The sequence below is a fragment of the Leptinotarsa decemlineata genome, unplaced genomic scaffold, assembly GCF_025532065.1.
Source record: "Leptinotarsa decemlineata unplaced genomic scaffold, Ldec_3_MD MMD2_tig00000008_RagTag_RagTag, whole genome shotgun sequence".
In the NCBI taxonomy this organism is placed as follows: Eukaryota; Metazoa; Arthropoda; class Insecta; order Coleoptera; family Chrysomelidae; genus Leptinotarsa; species Leptinotarsa decemlineata.
Window position 1 is genome coordinate 9,764,653 of NW_027412537.1, and position 22,978 is coordinate 9,787,630.

General features: G+C 36.4%; 1 protein-coding gene across 3 annotated transcripts in view; it reads right to left on the reverse strand.

The window, feature by feature from the left end:
- Positions 1 to 22,978, reverse strand: part of LOC111509109 (hydrocephalus-inducing protein homolog) — a 174,776-nt gene that overhangs the window by 150,347 nt on the left and 1,451 nt on the right. For all 3 annotated transcript variants that reach the window (XM_074171028.1, XM_074171027.1, XM_074171029.1), the window contains exons 3-10: positions 22,345 to 22,543; positions 18,227 to 18,876; positions 13,542 to 13,779; positions 10,566 to 10,773; positions 5,706 to 5,773; positions 5,498 to 5,649; positions 3,918 to 4,157; positions 1,732 to 1,853 (exon numbers count right to left, since the gene is read on the reverse strand). In XM_074171028.1, the coding sequence (XP_074027129.1) occupies positions 1,732 to 1,853; positions 3,918 to 4,157; positions 5,498 to 5,649; positions 5,706 to 5,773; positions 10,566 to 10,773; positions 13,542 to 13,779; positions 18,227 to 18,876; positions 22,345 to 22,543 (1,877 nt within the window). The remainder of the gene's footprint in view (positions 1 to 1,731; positions 1,854 to 3,917; positions 4,158 to 5,497; positions 5,650 to 5,705; positions 5,774 to 10,565; positions 10,774 to 13,541; positions 13,780 to 18,226; positions 18,877 to 22,344; positions 22,544 to 22,978) is intronic.

Consider the following 22,978-nt stretch of genomic DNA (forward strand, 5'->3'; position numbering starts at 1 on the left):
AATCCCTAAGGAGATGGGATTAAATCAAAGGATGTAATCTTGCCAGGATCACCCTGGGAAGCTGGCGCCGAAGAAGTATCTGGCGATGACCAGGAAAAATATACACTCAACAACTGGATTTCTGACTGGCCACTGTCAACTAAGGAAACACCTCCGTAATATGGGGCTAGTGGACACACCTCTATGCAGGATGTGTGAACAGGAAGATGAGACTGTCAGGCATGTCCTATGCGAGTGTCCGGAGTTATCGTCAATAAAAGTGTGTGTTCGGCGAGTCTTGGCCTACACCTGCCGATATAAAGGAGATGTCTCCCAGTGACCTGTCCACCTTCCTGGAAAGGACAGGATGGACGATGACCTAGGAGGAAAACTCCTCGGAAAGATACACAATGGGTCACATGTGGCCTAAGTGCTGTGGGCCTACACTCACTCTCCCTACTCTACAGACAGAACACTGATGATCTTCAAACATTACTTAACCTCTGACGGAAGCACCAAACTATCACGAAGGTTCGAAATAGATGAACACTCAAATCTAGCAGACCACTTATAATCCTTATGCAGTCATTGTTCACTGTAGTTCTGGCGTTGAATCTGGTCATTATTACGCATTGGTCAAAGATGAAATGGACTGGTTTAAGTTTGATGATAGTCGTGTCACTAAGTGTTCTAGCGATGTCTTGAACTTATTGGAACCTCTGGAGACATCCTACATTTTGTTTTATGAAATAGAGGACATTGGCAGATCAATATCTTCAGATGATGTGGTGTTGTAGGTTTTTCCGGGTTTTCCTGCAGCTGAAAAAGCAAATGTCTTGAATTTATTGGAGCCTCTGAGGACATCCTACATTTTGTCTTTATGAAAGAGAGGACATTGGCAGATCAAGATCTTCAGATGATGTGGTGCTGCAGGTTTTTCTGGGTTTACATGCAGTTGAAAAAGCAAATGTGCCACTGGATTCAATGAAGTCACCCCGAGGCGCCAATTAATTTTTGTTGTTTTATATTTTCATGATTCGTATTACTTTTTTCTTTAATATATTTTGAGTACCTACCTTGAAAATTCACAAAGAGAATTAGAGTTTGAAAATACTTTAGATCTATTTTTAACTAATAGCCTCATAGTTTACATGAAACCCACGTTAGAATCGACAAAATTGCCAGTAATCCACAATGCGTGAAAACGGAGTCCAGTGAAATGAATCCTGAAACAACTGAACTTCAACAAAGCATCTGGTTATGACATGAGAGTTTACTATTTTACTAGCTTGGCGGTTTTCATCTGGTTTTGACATGAGAGTTCACTATTTTACTAGCTTGGCGGTTTTCATCAATACTTTTTCAAAATTTGAAAGCCTCAAACAACTCAAAAACTTTCAGTACTGTATAAATCTCAAGATGGACCATGTTAAAATACTCGTATTTCAGATAGTAATACAATAATAATAATTATAATACAGATTATAATCAAAAATGAGTTTTCCTGATTAGAAACCTAAATATAACAAACGAGAACTTCGAAAGAACGTACATCTCCTGAAAAAAACTCTCATGAGAAATGTTAGATTAACACTATTAGAGTTCCTTTGAGATTATTCTTTAGTGCTTGTGTATCTACTTTGAAAAAGCATTTGAAACCAGAAATTGAAATTGAAGCAACGGATATGTCGGATGGTTGAAAGAAACAAAAACCATTGATCCTACAATCTGTACAATACGTTTTTTAATTACATCAGTGGATATTCATGTAAACCCAAGACATCAGTCTGAATTGTCAATTCGAATTCAATTTCTTCTTCAGGGCACACAATAGATTCCTTTTTGCTCAAAATGCAAGTCATATCCTTCGGTTCCTGAAAAATAGTATAGTTGTGTATGTGAAAAATGAAAATCAAGACCTTTGAAATTGTTCTGATTATATATATATATATATTGTTGTAAATCATGCCCGAAAGAAAATAACGCCGGGCGCCCCTGGTAACCATAAACCAAACGTGACGTAGTTAAGAGCGCGGGAATACTCTACGTCCCCTGCCGCTCAAAAAGCAGCAAGAACTTCGGCGAAATTTCTACGATGTTCGATTACGACATTTAAGCGCTGGTGGCGGACATATCGAGACAGTTAAGTACACAGTCGAGTGGACGTTACATTGCGCTACGCGAAGTGATCTAGTAAGGCGATAGACATTAAAATAATAGTTGAAATTTTTAGTTGAAGTGTTTGTTGTGTTTGAAGTGAAATAAAGTCAAGTTTGATTATTCAGTGTAGTCAATTATTGTTGAACCCATGGGGAAAACGTAACACTATTATGCATGTCCCTAAAAAATTCCACTGAAAAACCAAATAGCAAAAAATCTCCCGTTACTTTATGAAAAAATCAAAATATAATGATTATTTTTCGAAAAATACATAAAAAATTATTAAATTCTCAACATACCTTGAATAAATGAATTAAATTAATAGCACGGGAGCCCACGATGCAAAATGGGGATTTACTCGAGCGTCATTGAGACATATTAGGTTGCAAAGCTTAGACGATAAGAAGCAAAAAATGTTATATGATATATACCGTTTCATTGGTGGGGGAAGCGGCTATAGATTTTTATATATGTAAAAAAATACTGGTGCATGGACATACTCGAGCGCGTCAGATATTGATACCATCAATGTCCTACGTATTTTTAATAACGTTGGTATGTTAATCTGATCGTTTGTATGATGATGGTGGTTGTACGTAAGGGTTAAAAGTGAAAAGAAAAAAAATTAATCGAGCGCGTCAGATTTTCTAAGGGGGTGTTACGTGCAACAAAAAAAAGCTCTCATTCAATAATCTGACGATTTCGATCTGACGCAAACTCGCGGCCATTATTTTAATGTACAAAAAAAATTCGCCATTCTGAAATACTCAAGCGCGTCAGATAAGGATATATTTGGATCATCTTTATGTTTTAGACGTGCTGTCTCATGATCTGACGATTATATAGAGGGATTCCTTTAATCTGACAAAAACAATAATTTTTTTTAATTTTTTCAATTCATTGAACTTGATTAATTGGAAAGCTCAGGAAATAGAATGCAAATAAATGATTGCATGTTTTTTAAGTAGAATACTTTTAGCAGAATAAGAAAATATTTTTTTAATGCTCAAAAAAATTTAATTTTTTGGAATCAATTGATTAATTAATGAAGAAAAGAGAAATGAAACTTTCTATATTTATTACCACTTTTATTTGTAACTAACGTTATTGCAATTTCATCCTATAAGGACATTTTCAAACTATGATTTCCTACCACGTAGTAATGGTTACATCCATCAATTAATTGTTAAATTAATCATCATCTTCATCACGAACGAGTCTCTGTGATCAGCTGTGATGGCGTCATGACAACAGAATTCAGAGTGGGGACGGAGTGAGAGAGTAATAGATAGAGAAAAAGTGAATAGAGATTAGAGGAATAGAAACTCGGAGAGGGAAATATAGGTATCACACAGCTGCACGCATTAAACTTTATCGACGAATTTTTGTTATTTCGGCTTGTGGAAATCGTCAGGTTATATATTTTTCGTTATCCATGAATTATTTCCTTCAAAATAAAAAAAAATCAGCTACGCTGGAGAATGTCGAAAAGACGTTATTTTTTTACAACTTTGCTGGTAATTAACTCACCCTACCTTAATCTGACGCGCTCGAGAATTTCTGATGATCAATTTTTTTTACTAATCTGATCCTGAGGTATCCTCCTGTATATTAATCTGCTGCGCTTTAGTAAATCCCGAAATCCTCGCTTGGGCTCCCCTATTATAAAGTCGAACTTGATAATTATTACAATAAAATTACCGATTTGGAATATATTTTTTGAATTCACTGAACAAAGTGTTATTTTCCAACAGCAAATAATAGAATGTAACTCTTACCTCGGAAGGTGTGTAAGTTATATATCCATAAATGTTTGTCATATTTTTCAAGGTGATTGTCCTTTTATATTCGTAATTCAAAAAGCAGAAGTTGATCATAACTTTTGGGGGAGAACATGTTATGACTGGACACACACAATCGTACGTGAGTGGAATTATGGTGGAGTGTTGACGAGCACCCCACATTACAACAATCAAGTCTTCTTCTACAGTTTCTAGTGCATTCGTATCAAAAGACACCTGAAAAATGTGAAAGGATTTGAGACTCACATTTTATAGGTATTATAGCAAAAATTTCATATTGTTTGTGGCTCTGCAATGATTCAAGGTGACGCATGTCCAAAAATACATACTGACTCTATTTGCTCGTCATTTGGGATTCGCAAATTGAGCTACATTCTGGAGAAGTTCGGAGAATCTAACTGACTTACTTTTCCATTACGTTTTCATAAACTCATAATTTCAGAATAATTCTTACGCTCGTAACTGTAATAATTGCTTCATACTAAGGACCAAACACTATTTTTTCTATTCACTCGCCGTTTCATTTTTTATAATTTCTTGGATGTTTTCTTATGGGATTTGTTAGAAACAAGAGACATATAAGGCCTTCCTTACTTGAAAATTCAATAATTGGAAATTAATAAATAATACTCTGGAACCAATTAAAACTTCGCTCCCCCCTGCTCCTAAAAAACTCCTCGAAACAATTTTTTGTAATTGCAAGAAAGGTTGTAGTGCCAAATGTGGCTGTAGAAAAGTAGGGTTACAGTTTTCACCTGCGTGTACCAATTGCCAAGGCCATTCTTGTTCAAATGTTGAGTTGAGTACAACAGAGGATGATTCATGTGATGCTGATGATGAGACAACTGATACATCATTATTTGAACAATTTATGAACATCCGGCAAGAAGAGGAAGGAGACGAAGAAGAATCCCAGAGGACATGATTGTTGAAGTTAACTATGACGAGTATGAATCAGATTAAATACGTATTGTGACTAAAAATTACGTGGAATAGGCCTACTAGGGAAACCACGTTTTAAAAAACGCGCCGAGTACACTACCTCACAGGTGATGTGGAAAGGTGTGCATATTACATAGAACGTGACTTTTACAATTGCGATATCTCAAGAACGGTGATACTTACAGGAAAAACTGTGGACACCATTTTTATAGAGAATTTTGAAATCTACAACTTTGGTCTCAAGTATTTTTTTGAGAAAACTTATGATTTTCGAGAAAAACTCAAAAAACCTGAATCTTTGACCTCTGACCCCTAATAACTTTTGAAGCGCTCGTGGGACAGATTGGGCCTTTCAAATTTTCATTTTTTATGATAAAATAAAGGTCTTCACCAAAATTTAGCTCTGTCGCAATTTTCGTTATTTCATTACTGTTTTCAAGTCTAAATTGACCGGACTAAGTCGGTAATCATAAAAACACACGGAATTATTAGGTTTTTTCAAATGTTTCATCCTTTTTTATGAGTCTACTTTAAACTGTAATGTCTGACTGAAAACAGTTATTAAGTTCGTTCGTTGCTGCATTTTTCCATGTCATTTCCCTGCAAATACGTACTTTAGCTACAACACTGGAGAATGGATCAACGATTCCTTCTTTAGGCTCGAATTCAAATTCGGTGAATTTACTTTTTCCGGCAGTCTTCAATTTGAAATCTACCGGCACCTGAGAACTGTTGACCAAAGTAAACTCTTTGACGGGACTCAAACCTGAAATATATACAATAAAATCAAATATTTTTAGTGTTTTCCAATATATTTCTCACCGTAAGATACTTGGCCAAAGTCGATAAACTCGACTGTCGGTTCAAGAAGTGGACAAACGACGTTTCCTCTGAAAGGGTAAATATATTACTATCATATAAAACAGTCTTTACTTTCCACAAAATCATAATCCCGATCAGAAAACACTAAAGTCGATGAAACAGAAAAACCATAATACCAACATCACATTCACAACAGTATACAAAGGTAACGCAGTAATTGCCATTCCCAATGACATTAACATAAACAAAACACTCGACTTCATAGAAACCAGTTCTGCCGTGATTTTACAAGAAAATCTAACCAATGAATTTCAAACCTCAGTAAAAAACTACATTCAACAAACTACCTAACTCACCAGACCTGAAAACAGATACTAATACATCATGTCCACAACTGTACTCTTCATTATTCTTCATAAACAATATCATCTCATCAGACCAATATCGTTATTAACAGTACTATCATATTAAATTTCCAAATTCCTGATAAATGCTGATAAAAACTACATGCAATTCTCATCTCCATCAAAAACTGGCAGGAATCAAAAAAACATCTCCAATGAATTTCACTAGTTCGGACTTCCATTGTCTACTATATAAAACTATATAAAACCAGACTGGTTGAGATATGTTGACGACACCTTCATAATATGGAACCATGGAAATACTGAACTAGACGCCTTCCTGAAACACATCAACAGCGTGAAACCTTCCATCAATTTCACAATGGAGAAGGAAATCCACAACAAATTGCCATTCTTAGACGTTGTGGTGAAGAGGACCGACACTAAGTGGGAAACATCTGTATACCGAAAACCCACTCATACGGGACAGTATCTGAACCACGAATCCAACCACCATCAATCGACTAAAAGAGGAATCATCAAGACTCTATTTGACCGTGCTTTTGGGCTTTGTAATACGAAGGAAGGTCTCGAGAAGGAATTAGACATCATCAAAAATGATCTTCAACGGAATGGCTACTCCAAAGCGATGGTAGAAAAGACTTTGGCTAGAAGACAGCAGGAGCCTCGCAAGGAAGAGAAGCCGTCACAACCAGTGCTTGCACTTCCCTACATCAGAGGATTATCGGAGAAGATAAGAAGAATTGGTTCCAAGTACAACATCAGAACCTGCTTCAGATCCGGTAACACTATCCGTAGCAGCCTCACGAAAACCAAGCCACCAAACGCGGACTGCGATTCCAAGAATTGCATTTACCGGATACCCTGTGAGTGTGGAAAATCCTATATTGGTGAAACTAAGAGGCCATTGAATGTTCGCATTGCCGAGCACAAGAAACACACACAGCAAGGGGAAACCAGCAAATCAGGAATAGCAGACCATGTTTGGACCCATGAGTGGTCCCAAGCTGAGATCTTGCACAGAGAGGAACATTGGTTTAGGAGAAAATTCAAGGAAGCCGCATACATGTTGTCCAACAACGTATTCAGCCAAGCCAGCGTAGAAATACGCAACATTTGGAAACCCATCATCAAGCGAAAAATGGACAACTTTCGCCAAAACGGTCATCTCCCACGGGACCAGTGAAGCGGAAAATGGAAAGCGGGGATAAGTGAAAGTACTCGAACGACCTATAAATAGTCATCTCTCGGAGGAATCAGTCCAGTCACCACCCGAAGACGATTGTAGATACTAACAATCGAAACGTCGTGAATTAACGTGACTTGGAATCTCTCCACTTTGTATTTTTATTTTCTTTTTTCATTTCTTTATTTTTATTTATTCAATTGTTCTATTTTTACTTGTATTTTATTTCACTATTGTTTCATTTCAGGTTTATTTTGGTTAATATAATTGTTATTTTCAGCTATTCATTTTCAATTCTTCTTTTTTAGTTGTTTCAGGGATTTCAAATCATTTTATATAGTAGGCAATGGAAATCCGAACTAGTGAAATTCATCATGAAACATTGTCAATCACCTTCAAACAAACATCTCCATAATTCCAAACTGGTTTCGTTCGATGTTACAAATTTATTCCCAAAGATTCTTCCAGAAGAATAGAACAATGCTCTTCAAAAATCTGAATCGGAAACTCATCAAGGCTGTAAATCAAATTATCTAAAAGAACAATTCGTTCAGGCCGGTCTCAACTCACCTACGCCGTTGGTTAATGGATTGACACCTATCAGAAAACAACTACTCCCCTGGCTAATACCACGAAGGGCGTTGGATTATATCCGACGGATGTTAGTGCAGGATTCTTCATTGAAGTTATTGCTGCATATGCTGTTGGCGAAACAACTGCCGGAATCGATTTTCAATTTTTGGAACACACTTGCCGACCGGTTTCGGACTGTTTGGCCACTCATCAGTGCAAGGTAGTGTCCATCATCAACATAAAGTCGATGATTTCCCACAATCGAAAATCGAATTCTTTCAGAGTATCATGCCTCGAACAAGGCTGAAGCGAACGACACACAGCACGTTTGTCATCGCCTCATCTACCCGTGAACGAGGTAACAAACTGCATATCCGAATTTGTCCAATGCCTTGTATAAGGAAGAAATCGTCGGATAAATGAGTGGGCATACTTGAAAACTGGCTGTAAAACCTCTGGCTAAAAACATGAATGGCGTTGGATTATATCAGTATGCTTCAGTTGAAAATAAATTTTTTACAGATGTTTCAAATTTGAACAACAAATGCTATATAGCATTTCCAAAACCAATTAGAACAGCACAGAGAAGGAATTTCCACCTCGACATAGGCGTCGCCGTATTATTTTTCAGTGGAAGTTTTTCAGTTACTTATTCTTACAATCATAGCAATTGATCACCCCATGAAAAAGTTATCTCAACTAAATTTGTCCACCATGGGTAATTATGAATAACTTCGAAATTTAAGGTAGTTGATTTCCGAGTTGAAAACTCTAAAATACAGTGGACTAACAAATAATCACACCGAATTCTCATTAAACATATATTTACAAAATAATAGAGGCCAACAAAATTGCTAAAAAAATCAAAATTCTTCGCTATTTTCGAATGAGGTGGAATCATCATCGGGTTGAATAACGATCGGATTTATATTTGTTCTCTTCTTTCATAACGTGGGACACACAGTTCTTCCACACATCACTATTACCTACTTCATTCACCACTCGCCTTATATTGTCAAGCACTACAACATTCAAAGTCGGTGACTGATTACATTTCCGCAAGTTTTCTTTCATTGTGGCCCAAACCATTTCAATTGCATTGAACACACAATAGTATGAAGGTAAACGTAAGAGAATATTACCACGTGTTTCACACATCGTATCAATAATATACTCTTGTTTGAAATTACGTTGTTTTATGGTCGCCAGTAATACCTTTTTCGTTAGAATCTTTTTGGGTATTTCCATGTCATGATTTCGCATGAAATCAACAATATCTGCTTTTTTGTGTTATTGTTTGGTATTATGTCAATAACTGAGAATGATACGAAGCGTTATCCATAACAATAACCGAGTTTGGAGGAATATTTGGGAGAAACTGCTCACCGAACCAGGTTTCGAATAAAGCCGCAGTCATATCTTCGTGGTAATCAGCCGACGAATCTTTTATATTTTTGGCCGACAGAAGCAAAGTGTTAGGTACGAAACCACTTTCATTCCCGGCATGCAAAATTATAACACGTTTTCCCCTTGAAAAAGCTGTGTTCAAAGCACAATACTTGGTTTCGTCTACCCAGCCATATTTGACAACATAATGGATATCAAACCAAGTTTCGTCGAGGTAGATTATATGTCCACTGGATTCTCGGTAGCTTTTCATTCGCCTCAAATATTCTTGTCGGAGTTGAACAATGCGTGTCGATTCCATTATGACCATCCGATTGTTCAATTTTTTATATTTGAAACCACAAGACAATAAGACACCTCATAGAGTTTCTAAAGATTTGTAATTGTAATCGTGATAGTCTAGTAGTTCATAACAAATCATTTCCAAGGTTGGTACTTCATTTTTTGGTATATACCATAAATTGTTCGCCGAATCACATCTTTTGTAGCACCATCAACGTTTGCCAATTTTGTATTCCTTTGTTTTCGTTTCATTGCATGGACAATGACATCCCCTATTTTAATGACTCGAAGAACTGTCGAACGAGATAGTTTCGTTAACTCGCATATTCTATTCACAACAGCATTCTGTGAAGTGTGACAGTTTTCCTTCTTCAAGCATTCATGAATATTTAAAATTACTCGCTGAAGTTAAACATGTCGATTGACACAGATTCCTCACACGTAATGTTATCATTTGTTTCAAAAGGTCTCCAGGAAGCCATATTGATGAAAGTACCCAAAAATGTACCATTAAACACATCAGAAAAGAATTATGTTAACTACAAACATCTAATTTCAGTTACAATCAACTTCATCGTTTGTAGTTTGAGGACAATTGTTATTTTATGATTTGTAGTCTTGTTGTAGTAGTTTTTTGCTATACTTCGAAAGACTGTAAAATAAATCAATATTGTGTTGTTACTACAATAAACTGCAATCAATGTAGAACCTATTCCAAAACTTTTTAGCGCATTATTAAGTATATTTCGTATTTTAAATATCAATAGTGCTTTCTCAGTAACCGATAAGACTACAAAAAAATTAACATTACTACATTTATAAGAACCGTTTGTAAATAAAGTAGGCTAAAAAAAGTAGATTTTTTTTCAAAGCAGGTTCCAGCGTGACGGAACTAGGTAAGTGCAACTTTCCTCCAATTTAACCATTTTCGTATATCTCATAGTTTCCGAGATCCCAATGGTGACGATCGAATTTGAAATACCCTATAAAGGGTATTTCAGGTATAAAGTTCAAATATAAAACATATAAAATATATTATGTACTTACACTAGGAGTACACCAATTATTTCTTTGGATTCTTCAATGACGAATTGAATTTTTTCAACGAAATGTCCTTGCACAGATGAGGTAAAACTGATGACGAACGATTTGCAATTTTCGAAACTTTTCAAGTAATGTTTTCTGGGTAGGCATTTTATAGTACCGCCAAAATCAGTCTTTTTCTCTTTGAAAACCACCGTAGCTGGTATGTGCCCTAAAAATATTCAATTTTCTGATGATAAAATATTTACTGAAAAAATCGTGCCTTAAAAATTTTCCGATCAGTGGCGTAGGAAGGGGGGCGGAGGGGAGGGGGGGTTGATACCAGCCTGGTGACTCAACTTCAAGAACCAAACACAAACATTCAAAAAAAATTGCTAGCACAGCTGTCTTTTTCGAGGATTCCTCCACAAGCACTAGCTAAGCGCTATGTTTAATAAGGGGTTTCCCCACGACGCTATCGTGTGGGATTCCCGTCCCATTTACTGATTTTCATGATTATGTCTAAGAAACAGAATTACTTTTGGAGATACCAAATCTGCGAATAAACTTGAAAGTTGCAGTTTTTGATTGGGTATCTCTAGATTTTTTAAAGTTTATTGTAGAATGGTATTTTACAGAATCTTCTCATTGCATTGAAATTGTTCATGACGGTTTGCGTAATCGTAACTTCATGTTAGAGTAGTTTCAGTAAACTAAAATTATTAAAAAACTATTTGCGTGCAACAATGACCTAATCGTGGCTTAGCAATCTTGGTATATTAGCCATCGAACACGAGGCACTGCAAAATATAAATTTTTATGGAGTTTGCAGCTTTCAAAGCTAGAAAAAAAAGATTTTAATTGTAAAATGAAAATATTTTTTCTGTGTCTTTGATTTTATTGTATTTTATTATTTGGTCAATATTTTAAATATGAAAGACACCGGGTGCCAAAAGTAGCTACGCCACTGGTACAAATACAGATGAAGATAAGTCCAATAAAAATTACATCATGAATTATTTATTGAACAAGACTCAAATCATTCATTTGTTTTATTTTCCAAACACAATTTTAACATTCTAGACAAGCAAATTATTATAGGCCTGTGTTAATTTACAATAGATCTTCATAGACCCCATAAACAACGATTTGCAGGAAAAATAAAAAAACAGGTCAAAAATTATACAGGAAACCACATTTTGAAATATTCGTTCTAGGGACAAATATGGAAGCAATAAATCAGAAAAAAGGTGTTTTATTATTTCTTGAATCGAAATCTGATCACTGGACAATGAGAAGAAAAAAAATTTGTATAATAAATGTTCAAAATCGTTTCCACCAACTTCCACACATTGGTACAAACGAGCTTCCATTGCCGCCCTCACATGGTTGAGAATCTCGGGAGTTATTCCTCTGCAACGCCTCATGATATTCTCTCTCAAATCCTCTAATGTTGTTGATTCTATCTCATACACTTCAGACTTCAAATGACCTCATAGAAAGAAATCTACAGGAGTGAGATCCGGAGACCTTGGTAGCCATTCTGTTGGACGTCTTCTGCCAATCCCGCGACCAGGAAAATTATCATCCAGAAATTGTCGCACTGGAGCAGGATAAGGTGAAGAAGGTGAACCATCCTGCTGAGAAACTATTTCGTTTTCGAATAAATTTATATCCTCCTTTGCCCTACTGATGCGCGACATTATTCGATTCTCCAACATATCCAGATATTCATCACTAGTCAAATTATCATCGATAAAAAAGGTCCTATGATGTGGTTACCTAAAATTTCTGCCCAAACATTCAGTTTTTGAAGTCGTTGGGTATGAACTTGACCGTATAAATGAGGATTCGTATCACTCCAATATCGACAATTTTGCCGATTTTCCTCTTCATTCAAACTAAATGTACATTCATTCGAAAAACAAATTTTATATAAGAAATTCTGATTCAAGTTGATCCGTTCAGTGAGACTTTCACAAAACTCGATACGTCTACTGCAGTTTCGTCCTATACGGACATTTTCAAACTTATACAATAAACTAACAAAGATTCATTACATTAGCCATTATATACCACCCTTGTAGGTACTAATAGAGGTACTTGGCTTGATTAAGTACCTGTATTTACAGTTCACAATGCGGATCTGCCAATTTAAAAACCGGCGAGTAAACTAAATCGATTTGATTCAACAGGTTGCACCCGCAATGTTTATGCTTGTGAATTTTCAAGGATTCTAAATAATTGAGTTTGTAACCCTTCCTTGCATAATGCAAAATTTCCGTATCATTCAGATTCGGAAACTTGTGGTTACATGCCAAGGAATAGTTTGAAAATGTCGAATCATTTTTTCCTAGTCTGAAGGACCTTTCATGTTCAGCATACCGTTTTTGGAAATTTCGGCCACATTGTCCCACATAAACACTATTACACTCCTGACACTTAAGCTTATAAACTCCAGATTTCTCCAACTTGTCCACCTCATCTTTGGTATTGAAAAGGAAATCAGATAACCAGGTATGTGGTCTGAATGCCACTTCCACATTGTTTTTTCTGAAGAAACCCGCAAATATCCCTGTTCTTTTTCCAAAATATGTTAGCGTTACCCATTTTTTGATTTCTGGTTGTTTGACCTGAGGGTATATTAATCTGTAAGTGAATTTCCGGCTTTGTTTCCTGACTAACCTCTGGATTGTATCTGCGTTGAAACCATTATTATGACCTATCTGTGTAATTATATCAATTTCCCTAGCTAGATTGTTAGCCGACAAAGGCATTATGATTTCCTACCACGTAGTAACGGTTACATCCATCAATTTATTACAAAATTGATTGATTGTACAAAAAAAGGGTTCATTTTTATGCGTAGACATATCAAAAACTGTAGCAAATATTCAAATTCATGGTATAGTATTGTTGTTTTTTAAACTGTTTGGTGAAAATCTCGGAATATAGTCTGAATAACTATTAGCAATCATTATAGATTAAAATATTGCTCACCATTGTTCCTGACTACTATCTGATATTCATGGGTGGCTTGAAGAAAAATATCTGAGATATTTAAAGTGGTAACGTTGAAAATTACTTCAGGGCCTTTGCCGCCTCCAGCTAGGCTAACGGGTAGACGTTCTATTCTTCCTGTTATGTCCAAATAGGCGATGCTAGTGTAATATTCATTATTTTGTGGACGGAATATTATCGTGAAATCCAAAGATTGATTTGGAACGATTCTTCCCTCCTAATGAAAACAGAAACTTGGTATATTACGCATCTAATAGAGTTTGAAATAGGAAAAGTTCTCATTAATGTTGATAAATGTATATAAATTATATACAAATCTCATGGAGAGTAATATTCATTTAATAAAAAAATAAAGAGGAATAATTTAAGCAGAGACTAATTTTTGGAAACGAAAGGTAGTGGATTTCTACGTCTCCATCTTCATATAACTCAATAGTGACTATGCATGATGAGGGTCTGCTGAATCATCAAATTGCAGATAGACTAAAAATTCCCCGCGTTTCAATTATCAGAATAGTGCATTTGCACCAGGAAACTAACAGTGTTGACTGGAGACGTGGATCTGGCCGTTCTAGGGTAACTAATGCAATAGAAGATCGGTATCTAGCAGGATATGTACGTCGGAATCGAACCATAACAGGCCCAACTGTCCGAACTCGTTTGAGAAGAATGTTTGGTCGATTCATTTCCAATATCACAAGCCAGGGAGCCCTTAAGAGAACCCAGGTTAATTCCCAGACACAGCCGCTCGTCTACAGTGGACACAGGAACACATAGACGGGCTTTAGCTCAGTGGCGAAATGTCCTTGACGAAACCAGATTTGGTTTAGTGAATGATAGTCGGCGACACAAAGTTCGGAAGGGGCCAGGGCAACAAGAAAGACTATCTTTTGCCAGAGAAGTCGTTCCATACGAATGTATACCATCAGCAATGTTTTGGGGAGAAATAATGCTTGATCGTCAAATGCAGCCTCTTCCCATTCCAGACACAATTACATGGGATAAATATGTTCGAAACGTTATTTAACCCTTCATATATCTTCTCCAAAAATGAAATTGGAGCCAATTTCATTTTGAAGGATAACAATGCTAGGGATTGAGGATATTCAGAGATTACCGTGGCCAGCTAGTTCGCCCGACATAATGCCATTGAGCATATGTGAGCATTGTTAAAGGAGCAACAATAATCTTCTTCTAGATTTCAGATTCAGTGATCATTTTATTATGCACTATTTTTCGTTTGTATTTTTTTTTTGTTCGATTAAAAATTAAATTCAGCCAATTTTTATTGGTTTCATTATCATATCAAATGTATTTCGTAATACACTTCTCGATAACTAATAATAGTGTCTCAATTAGACAAACATAAGACGATCGAAGAAAATTATGCTTTCATGTTTGAAAAAAAACACCGAGAGTATTATAAATGACGCTTCTCAGAGATCTATTCTCAGTCCAATTCTGTTTCTTCTCTACATGGATTTTTCAACCAATTCAGATTTGCATGTAGAAATGAAAATTTTTGATGATGATACATCTATAATATACAGGGTGTAACATAAGTACATTAAAATATTCAAGTGACGTATTTCTGAGACAATTTTAAGAAAAAAAGTCTATATGAACTTGTGTCTGAAAGTGCTTCGTTTCGGAGATACGAGATGTCGAAATTGAATGTTTTTGTTAGCTTTTTTTAAATAACTCTTGCAAAAAATAAGTTATTTGCACGAAATTCGGTAACCGGGTTTTTTTGTATTGATTCTCATGTAACATCTAGAGGGCGCTGCGTACGCTGTCATTATTTATTTCAAATTGCCCAAACTTTTTTGACAGGAAACTTTTGGTACTTTTCAAGAAAAAAACTAATTCCCACACCTTTTTCAAGTAAAAAAGGTACACCTCCTCAACAACGCTGGAAGTGATCATTTATTTACAATTTTCTATATCGAAGTATATTACTTAACTCCTAGGGCGTTAAGTGAAGTTGCTGAGAACATTACAAAAACTTTTTCCTAAAAAATGTTTAACGAAGGATGATTCGTTTTCGAAATACAGGTTGTTGAAATTTTTCAATACATGGTAGGTTTTTGTCATAAGTTTTTTGCAATTTTAGTTATTTTCATCAAACTTTATACGCAGTATACCCGTACAGACTTCTTCAAAACTGAGCATTATCGAACTGCTTATTCAATCCAAATAAAAAAAAATTGTCAGGTTTCATTATTCAATTAGAAAGTGCTACATTTCGGAGTTTGTGAAAAAAACAATTCGGAGAAGTACTATGTTATTCATTAGGAAAATAAACATATAAAAATTGAACGAAACAACTATTACAACAACTGTTCAAAGTGACGACCCCCAACAGTAATACAAGCTTCTGCTCTCCTCATTAAAGAATTCCGCACCCGTTGAAAAATTTCCGGAGTGTTTCTTATCGTTTCGCAGCAAGCTATGATGCGATCCCTCAACATTTCCTCGTTTCCAATGGGGCTAGCATAATCTAGTGATTTTTGGTGTCCCCAAAGGAAAAAATCGACGGGATTGAAGTCCGGTGACCTCGTGGGCCAATTCTCAGTGCCTCCTCTTTCTATCCATCGTTGGGGATATGCTACGTCTGAAAAATTTCTTGCTATCACACTAAAATGAGCAGGAGCTCCATCGTGCATAAACCAAGAGTGATTTCGGAGACCAATGGGAAAATCTTCCATAAGTTGGGGAAGCTCGTGTTCCAAAAAATGGAGGCATCTCCATTCAAACGTAAGGGGAGAAAATAGAGCCCAATTAAATAATCCCCAATTATGCCTACCCATACAATAAAAGAGAATCTGTATTGGAAATGAGTTTACGTTATCGTATGTGGTTTATCTTCCGCCCAGATGTGGTTGATATGGAAGTTCATGATACCATTTCTTGAAAAATTAGCCTCATCTGTGAAGAAGATTTTCGATAAAATTTGCGGATGTTGTTCGTGATAATTTGTTGTTCTTTGAAGCCATTGAGCAAATTCGGTCAATTAATAGTTAAAAATGTAACAGCCAACTTCTATTTTTATAAACAAACTTTCATAGCCTACTCGATTCAATTAACTTAATTTGCAAGCGGAGAGTGACAAAAATTATTGAAATCAAATTTGGCTATAAAGTAATATGCATCAATATAGAAAATTGTAAATATCTCCAAAAAGAGCACCTCCAGCGTTGATGAAGAGGTGTAACTTTTTTACTTGAAAAAGGTGTGGGAATTAGGTTTTTTCATAAAAAGTACCAAAAGTTTACTGTCAAAAAAGTTAGGGCAATTTGAAATACATAATGACAGCGTAAGCAGTGCCCTCTAGATGTTACATGAAAATTAATACGAAATTATGATTTTACACATCAAAAAAACCCCGGTTACCGATTTTAGTGCAAATAACTTATTTTTTGCAAGAGTTATTTTCAAAAAGCGAACAAAAAAATTCAATTTCAACACCCCGTATCTCCGAAACGAAGCATTTTCAGACACAAGTTCATATAGAAGGAATGTATATTGATAAAAGTAGGATAAACACATATTTAACTATTTCTTATTCCCTTAAAATTAGTTAAACTATCATCACTGGACTTATTTTCAGAAAAATATTTTTCAAACTCGAGAAGGGATGTCAACTATTCCCAGGATAAAAGCAAACCTTGGTACATTGTCAAATTTGAATTAGAGGGTAAATAGAGCCAAAATCATTGACTGGGCTATTATGAAATCATTGAAATAGTTTACATTATTTTTGTGCCGATTTCTCACATAAATTGGTAACGTTACAACATTTGAAATGTTACGAGTACGCCAAACACCGAAACAGAACAAGAGATGAGAATGTTTTAACGCAGCAGAAAAAGTAGCCATGGCCGGGTCGAAAGACTCAGGACCCGAAAAAGGTAACACCCTATAAAAAAATTCCATCACTTTTTAGGTCATTTCGTGGGAATTTAAATCATATGAATATATACCAACTTTGAACTTGATAGCATCAGAAATATAGAAGGGGTAAAATGAAATTTAAAAAAATATTGAGAGTTCGGCACCTTGTTGTACAGGGTGTCTTTGGACTTCCTTTTTTCCTCTCGATAATATAGAGTCAAAATATCACCTCAGGTTGGTTGTCGTCGAACAAAAGTGAATTTTCATCAAAAATCGTTGCTCCGATCGTCTAAGTAACCTGATTTTGTTGCAAAATATTGAAAAATATCTGTTATTTCAAAGTTTTGGGGTCTGGACCATCGAAGGTAGTCCGTTCCTCACTTTGTAGCCAAACAACTGACTCCTGTATGAAAGCTCATGGAAGCAATTCATTTGTTTAGTCCATCACCAAAATTTGCTTGGTTTTGAATATTACTTGAAATTCACTTGTAACTTTGAGGGCCCCTAACTTGATAACAAAGGATTTTAGGAACAAAAGTTATATGAAGTACTGGTGATATTTTGACCCCATCTATACATTCCCGAGAGGAAAAGAGGAATTCCAGCGACCCCCGGTATAATTAATAAAGCTTTTTAGAATAAGAATTCATCGGAGTGTTCTTCTCAGAATTTAGAGGGGTATTCTTCTCAAAATATTTCTTAGAATCACTCTCTTAACTATTTACATTTATGAACACCATCTATATCTCATGAAGTAGGAAAAACCATACCACCGGCAGAATATTAAATACGCTAGACTTGAATATAAACGGATCTTCCGTCAATTCACTTTCGTCCTCGAGGTGCTTATCGAGAATATTCGAGTGTCCTTCAGCATCGATAATGTTCATGTACTCAAGCCTCGCGTATTTTTTCTTCTCCATCTCAGTCATATCCTCCATGGCTTGAAGCAGCTTCGACTTCTCGAGCATATCCACGGCTTCGCTTTTGTAAGATTTCCATCGGAAATCCAGAGAAAACTCGCTCTTGTTATACACGGTTACCGTTTTGTGGGTCTCTAGGCCCATGTAAACTTCCCCGAAAAACACCGTGTTAGAGTCCAAGTGAATATCGGCTTCGACGATCTCGCACTCCACGGGAATCCTCAGTGTGATATCGTCGTACGTGAAAACGAACTCGCTTTCCACGGGAGTGGAAGGTTCGACAGGAGTACAGATTACTTTTAGCTCGCTGGTTTGATTCGGCATTATGGCACCTCGCAGGGGAATTACTCTGATGGGTTGTTTGTAAGAGACTATGTAGTTTGCTTGAACTTTACCGAAGTTGTACAGTGCCATACTGTTCCGGGAGGGTACTCGAACCGCCGTGGCTTTCAAAGTTAAGTGGTCCGGTATGTTTAGTAATGGGCGATATCCTATTGCTGAAAAAGTGTCAATGTATTAGTCTTGAAGAAAATTAGACTTGAAAAGTATATATTGAAAACTAAGAAAGTATTGATCAAAGAATGTAAACTTTCACTGCCGGAGATATCTGTGTGAAACCTATTTTCCGGTTCTTTGGCCGTGGTCTGCAGGTTATACCTGACGTTTTCTACTACTGCGGTAGACATTATCTGAGGCAATGTGGTAACGGTCGCAGTGCCTGAGTTGGTGCTCGAGTTGTTTCCAACGCAGAAACTGCGTTGTTTTTGCTTGAAGGAAATTTAATATCTTCACTTCAAAGTGGAGTACTATAATGTACTAATGGAATACTATATTAATAATGATAATAATAATAGGCAGAGGGCAGACATTTTAGCCGGACAAATGCAGAAGGATGTCATTCTGGGCTCACTACGCTTACTCAGGGCACACGATTCTCGGACCCAATGATCACTTACCACACGGTGTAGGGATAATGCTTATATTGCTGGCACGCCTTCCTGAATGTATTGGAGCTTCGGGAGATAGAGCCTGACCTGCGCAAACTGGGGTTGAAAAATGATAATAATATTCAACGTCTTCATTATTTCCACTTATAAGATACTATTATAATATTTTTTAAATATAAGTCAATATCAATGAAAATGATATTGACATAGTTAAAGAAGGATGTAATCCTCGCGAAATGAATTTAGCTCTTGCGCCGCCACTGATACGATGTGGCGATTTTTGGCCAATTTTTCTCTACAAATTCATATTGAACCAAAACGCTGCCGAAATAGCCAAAAAAAACTAACCAGGCGTTTGGCAATTATAGTGTTAATGAACACAGTGTTCGACGTTGGTTTGCAAAATTTCTTTCCAGAGTTTTAGGCTCGAAAATGAGTCCCAAAGTAGTCGAACTGCAGTACCTATTCCAGGACGAGGATTTAAGGACCGTAGTGGAGACTTACCCATCACAAACGGTGCATGGGATGGCGGCAGAACTAGGCGTCAGCTCCTATGCGGTTTTTGATGGTTTGAAATGTATTTGATGCTTATGATGAAAATAATGGAAACACACGTTAAAAGGTAAGACCTCGTTAGTCCTTAGTTCGCACAAGATTGTCAAGTTCTGAGAGTTGTCGTTCGTATGGGAGCGACAGCTGATTAACGGAAAAACAGATTTTAAACAGATTTTTAAACATATTCTGAATTAAGTATACGTGCGGTATATCTCATAGAAGTGAGTGAAGTAGTTGTTGTTCATGTATTTCATCAGTTCGGACTTCCATTGTCTAATATAATATAAATTGATTTGAAATCTCTGAAAAAAATAAAAATAAATAGATTAACCGAAAATAACAATTTTATTAAAACAAAAAACTGAAATTACAAGGAAATAACAAACAAGCTACAACCGGAAAATAAAAAATTGAAATATTATCGCTCATCGCTAACATATTATCGATCATCGCTAACACCGCACCACAGTAAGCCACCTCACTTGTATGGACTACCCAATATCCACAAAAAGGATGTTCCGCTCAGATCGATCATTAACTCCAGAGATTCACCCACTAAGAAATTGTCCAGATTTTTACTACCAATAATTAAACCATTGCAAGATGAAAAATCATCTTTTGTGAAAAATTCAAGACATTTCGTTGAACTACTAGGGGAAATCGAAGTCTAAGAGCAGGATCAACTGATCAGTTACGACGTGGAAAGCCTCTACCAACGTTCCGGTCGAAGAAGCACTTCAAATCATACAGAAGGAGCTATCCAAAGATGGGAACCTGAAAGATAGAACAAACTTACCCATACAAGTAATCATGGAATTACTTGGATGATGTGTACGAAACTGCTACTTCCAACTGAAGGACGAATTTTTTACGCAAGATGAGGGACTGCCAATGGGATAGCCACTTTCACCGATTATAGCTAATATATATATGGAGTAGTTTGGAACTTTGGCCATTGAAGAAGCCCACAAGAAGCCCCGAGTCTGGTTGAGATATGTAGACGACACCTTCATAATATGGAACCATGGGAATGCAGAACTAGACATTTTCCTGAAGCACATCAACAACGTAAGTCCTTCCATCACTTTCACAATGTAGAAGGAAGTCCACAACGAATTGCCTTTCATTGACGTATTGGTGAAGAGGGCCGACACTAAATGGGAAACATCTGTATATCGAAAACCCACTCACACAGGACCGTATCTGAACCAGAAATCCAACCACCATCAATCGACTATGAGAGGAATCATCAAGACTCTATTTGACCGTGCTTTTGGGCTTTGTAATACGAATGAAGGTCTCGAGAAGGAACTAGACATCATCAAAAATGATCTTCAACGGAATGGCTACTCCAAAGCGATGGTAGAAAAGACTTTGGCCAGAAGACACCAGGAGCCTCGCAAGGAAGAGAAGCCGTCACAACCAGTGGTTGCACTTCCCTACATCAGAGGATTATCGGAGAGGATAAGAAGAATTGGTTCCAAGTACAACATCAGAACCTGCTTCAGATCCGGTAACACTATCCGTAGCAGCCTCACGAAAACCAGGCCACCAAACGCGGACTGTGATTCCAAGAATTGCATTTACCGGATACCCTATATATCCTATATTGGTGAAACTAAGAGGCCATTGAATGTTCGCATTGCTGAGCACAAGAAACACACACAGCGAGGAGAAACCAGCAAATCCGGAATAGCAGAGCATGTTCGGACTCATCAACACAATATCAAATGGGCTCAAGCTGGAATCATACACAAAGAGGAACACTGGTTTAGGAGAAAATTCAAGGAAGCCGCGTATATGTTGTCCAACAACGCATTTAGTCAAGCTAGCGTAGAGATACGTAACATATGGAAACCTCTTATCAAGCGAAAAACTCCCGCCAAACGGTCATCTCTCGCTAAAACCAATGAAGCGGAAAGAGGGGATAGATGAAAGGTGAAAGCACCCGAATGACCTATAGTCAGATCTCGGAGAAATAAGTCCAGTTATCACCCGAAGACGATTGTAGATACTAACAATCGAAACGTTGTGACGTAACTTGGTTTGGAATCTTTTAATTTTTATTTTTCATTTTTGTTAATATTTTTTAATTTTCAACTTTTATTAATATTTCAATTTTTTATTTTCTAGTTGTAGCTTGTATGTTATTTCCTTGTAATTTCAGTTTTTTGTTTTAATAAAATCGTTATTTTCGGTTAATCTTTTTATTTTAATTTTTTTCAGGGATTTCAAATCAATTTATATTATATTAGACAATGGAAGTCCGAACTGATGAAATACACCACGAAACATTGTCAACCAAGTTGTTATTTATGTCCGTCTATGACTTCTTTCCTCCAACTTGATATACTTTTCTTGGAAAAAATATATTTTCATTCGATGTTCCTCGTCAACTTTATTAGGCAACTTTATTCGCATACCAAATTCGTCATAACATAATCAGTACCTAAAGTTTCTTACCATATATAGGTACGGAGAATATTTCTTCGTCCGTCACGAAAGTTACGGTATAACTATAGTCTCGTACTTCAACAGGTTTGAAGATCACTTGTACCGTATAAGTCATTCCAGGTGCAACTTTAAGCGGTGACGAATCAGAGAGATGGATTATTTCAAAGTAGGGAGAACGATTTATTTCTATTGACAGATGCCTCGAAACCTAAAAATATGCAGAAGTTTGGAAAAGTATGACTGACACAAAATCTACAGTACACAGTGAAGCTGGGGAGAAAGTTCAGCTATTGATTCTGTGAGTCCTGAATTTGTGCAAAAGGTTTGTTTTGGTTCTGTATTTCGAACTGTTATTGAACCGTCCCGTATCGACTCCGAATCAATGCGCAGAACATTAGTCACATAACAGTTCTGGAACGGTCCCAACAAGTAAAAAACCAAAACATAAAAAAATTATTCTGACAAGTGTATAAACAAAGATTGGAGGTTAGGTACCTCTACTCTGGTATAATGATCATTGGACTTTTTAGTTAAGTTTATAGACAAGAGTGAAAAATTAAGCAAATATATAATTAAAGTGTAATGATGTTTTTGAAAAAATGAGAGTAACAGGAATTAACTAAGACGTTATCTCCGGTTACCC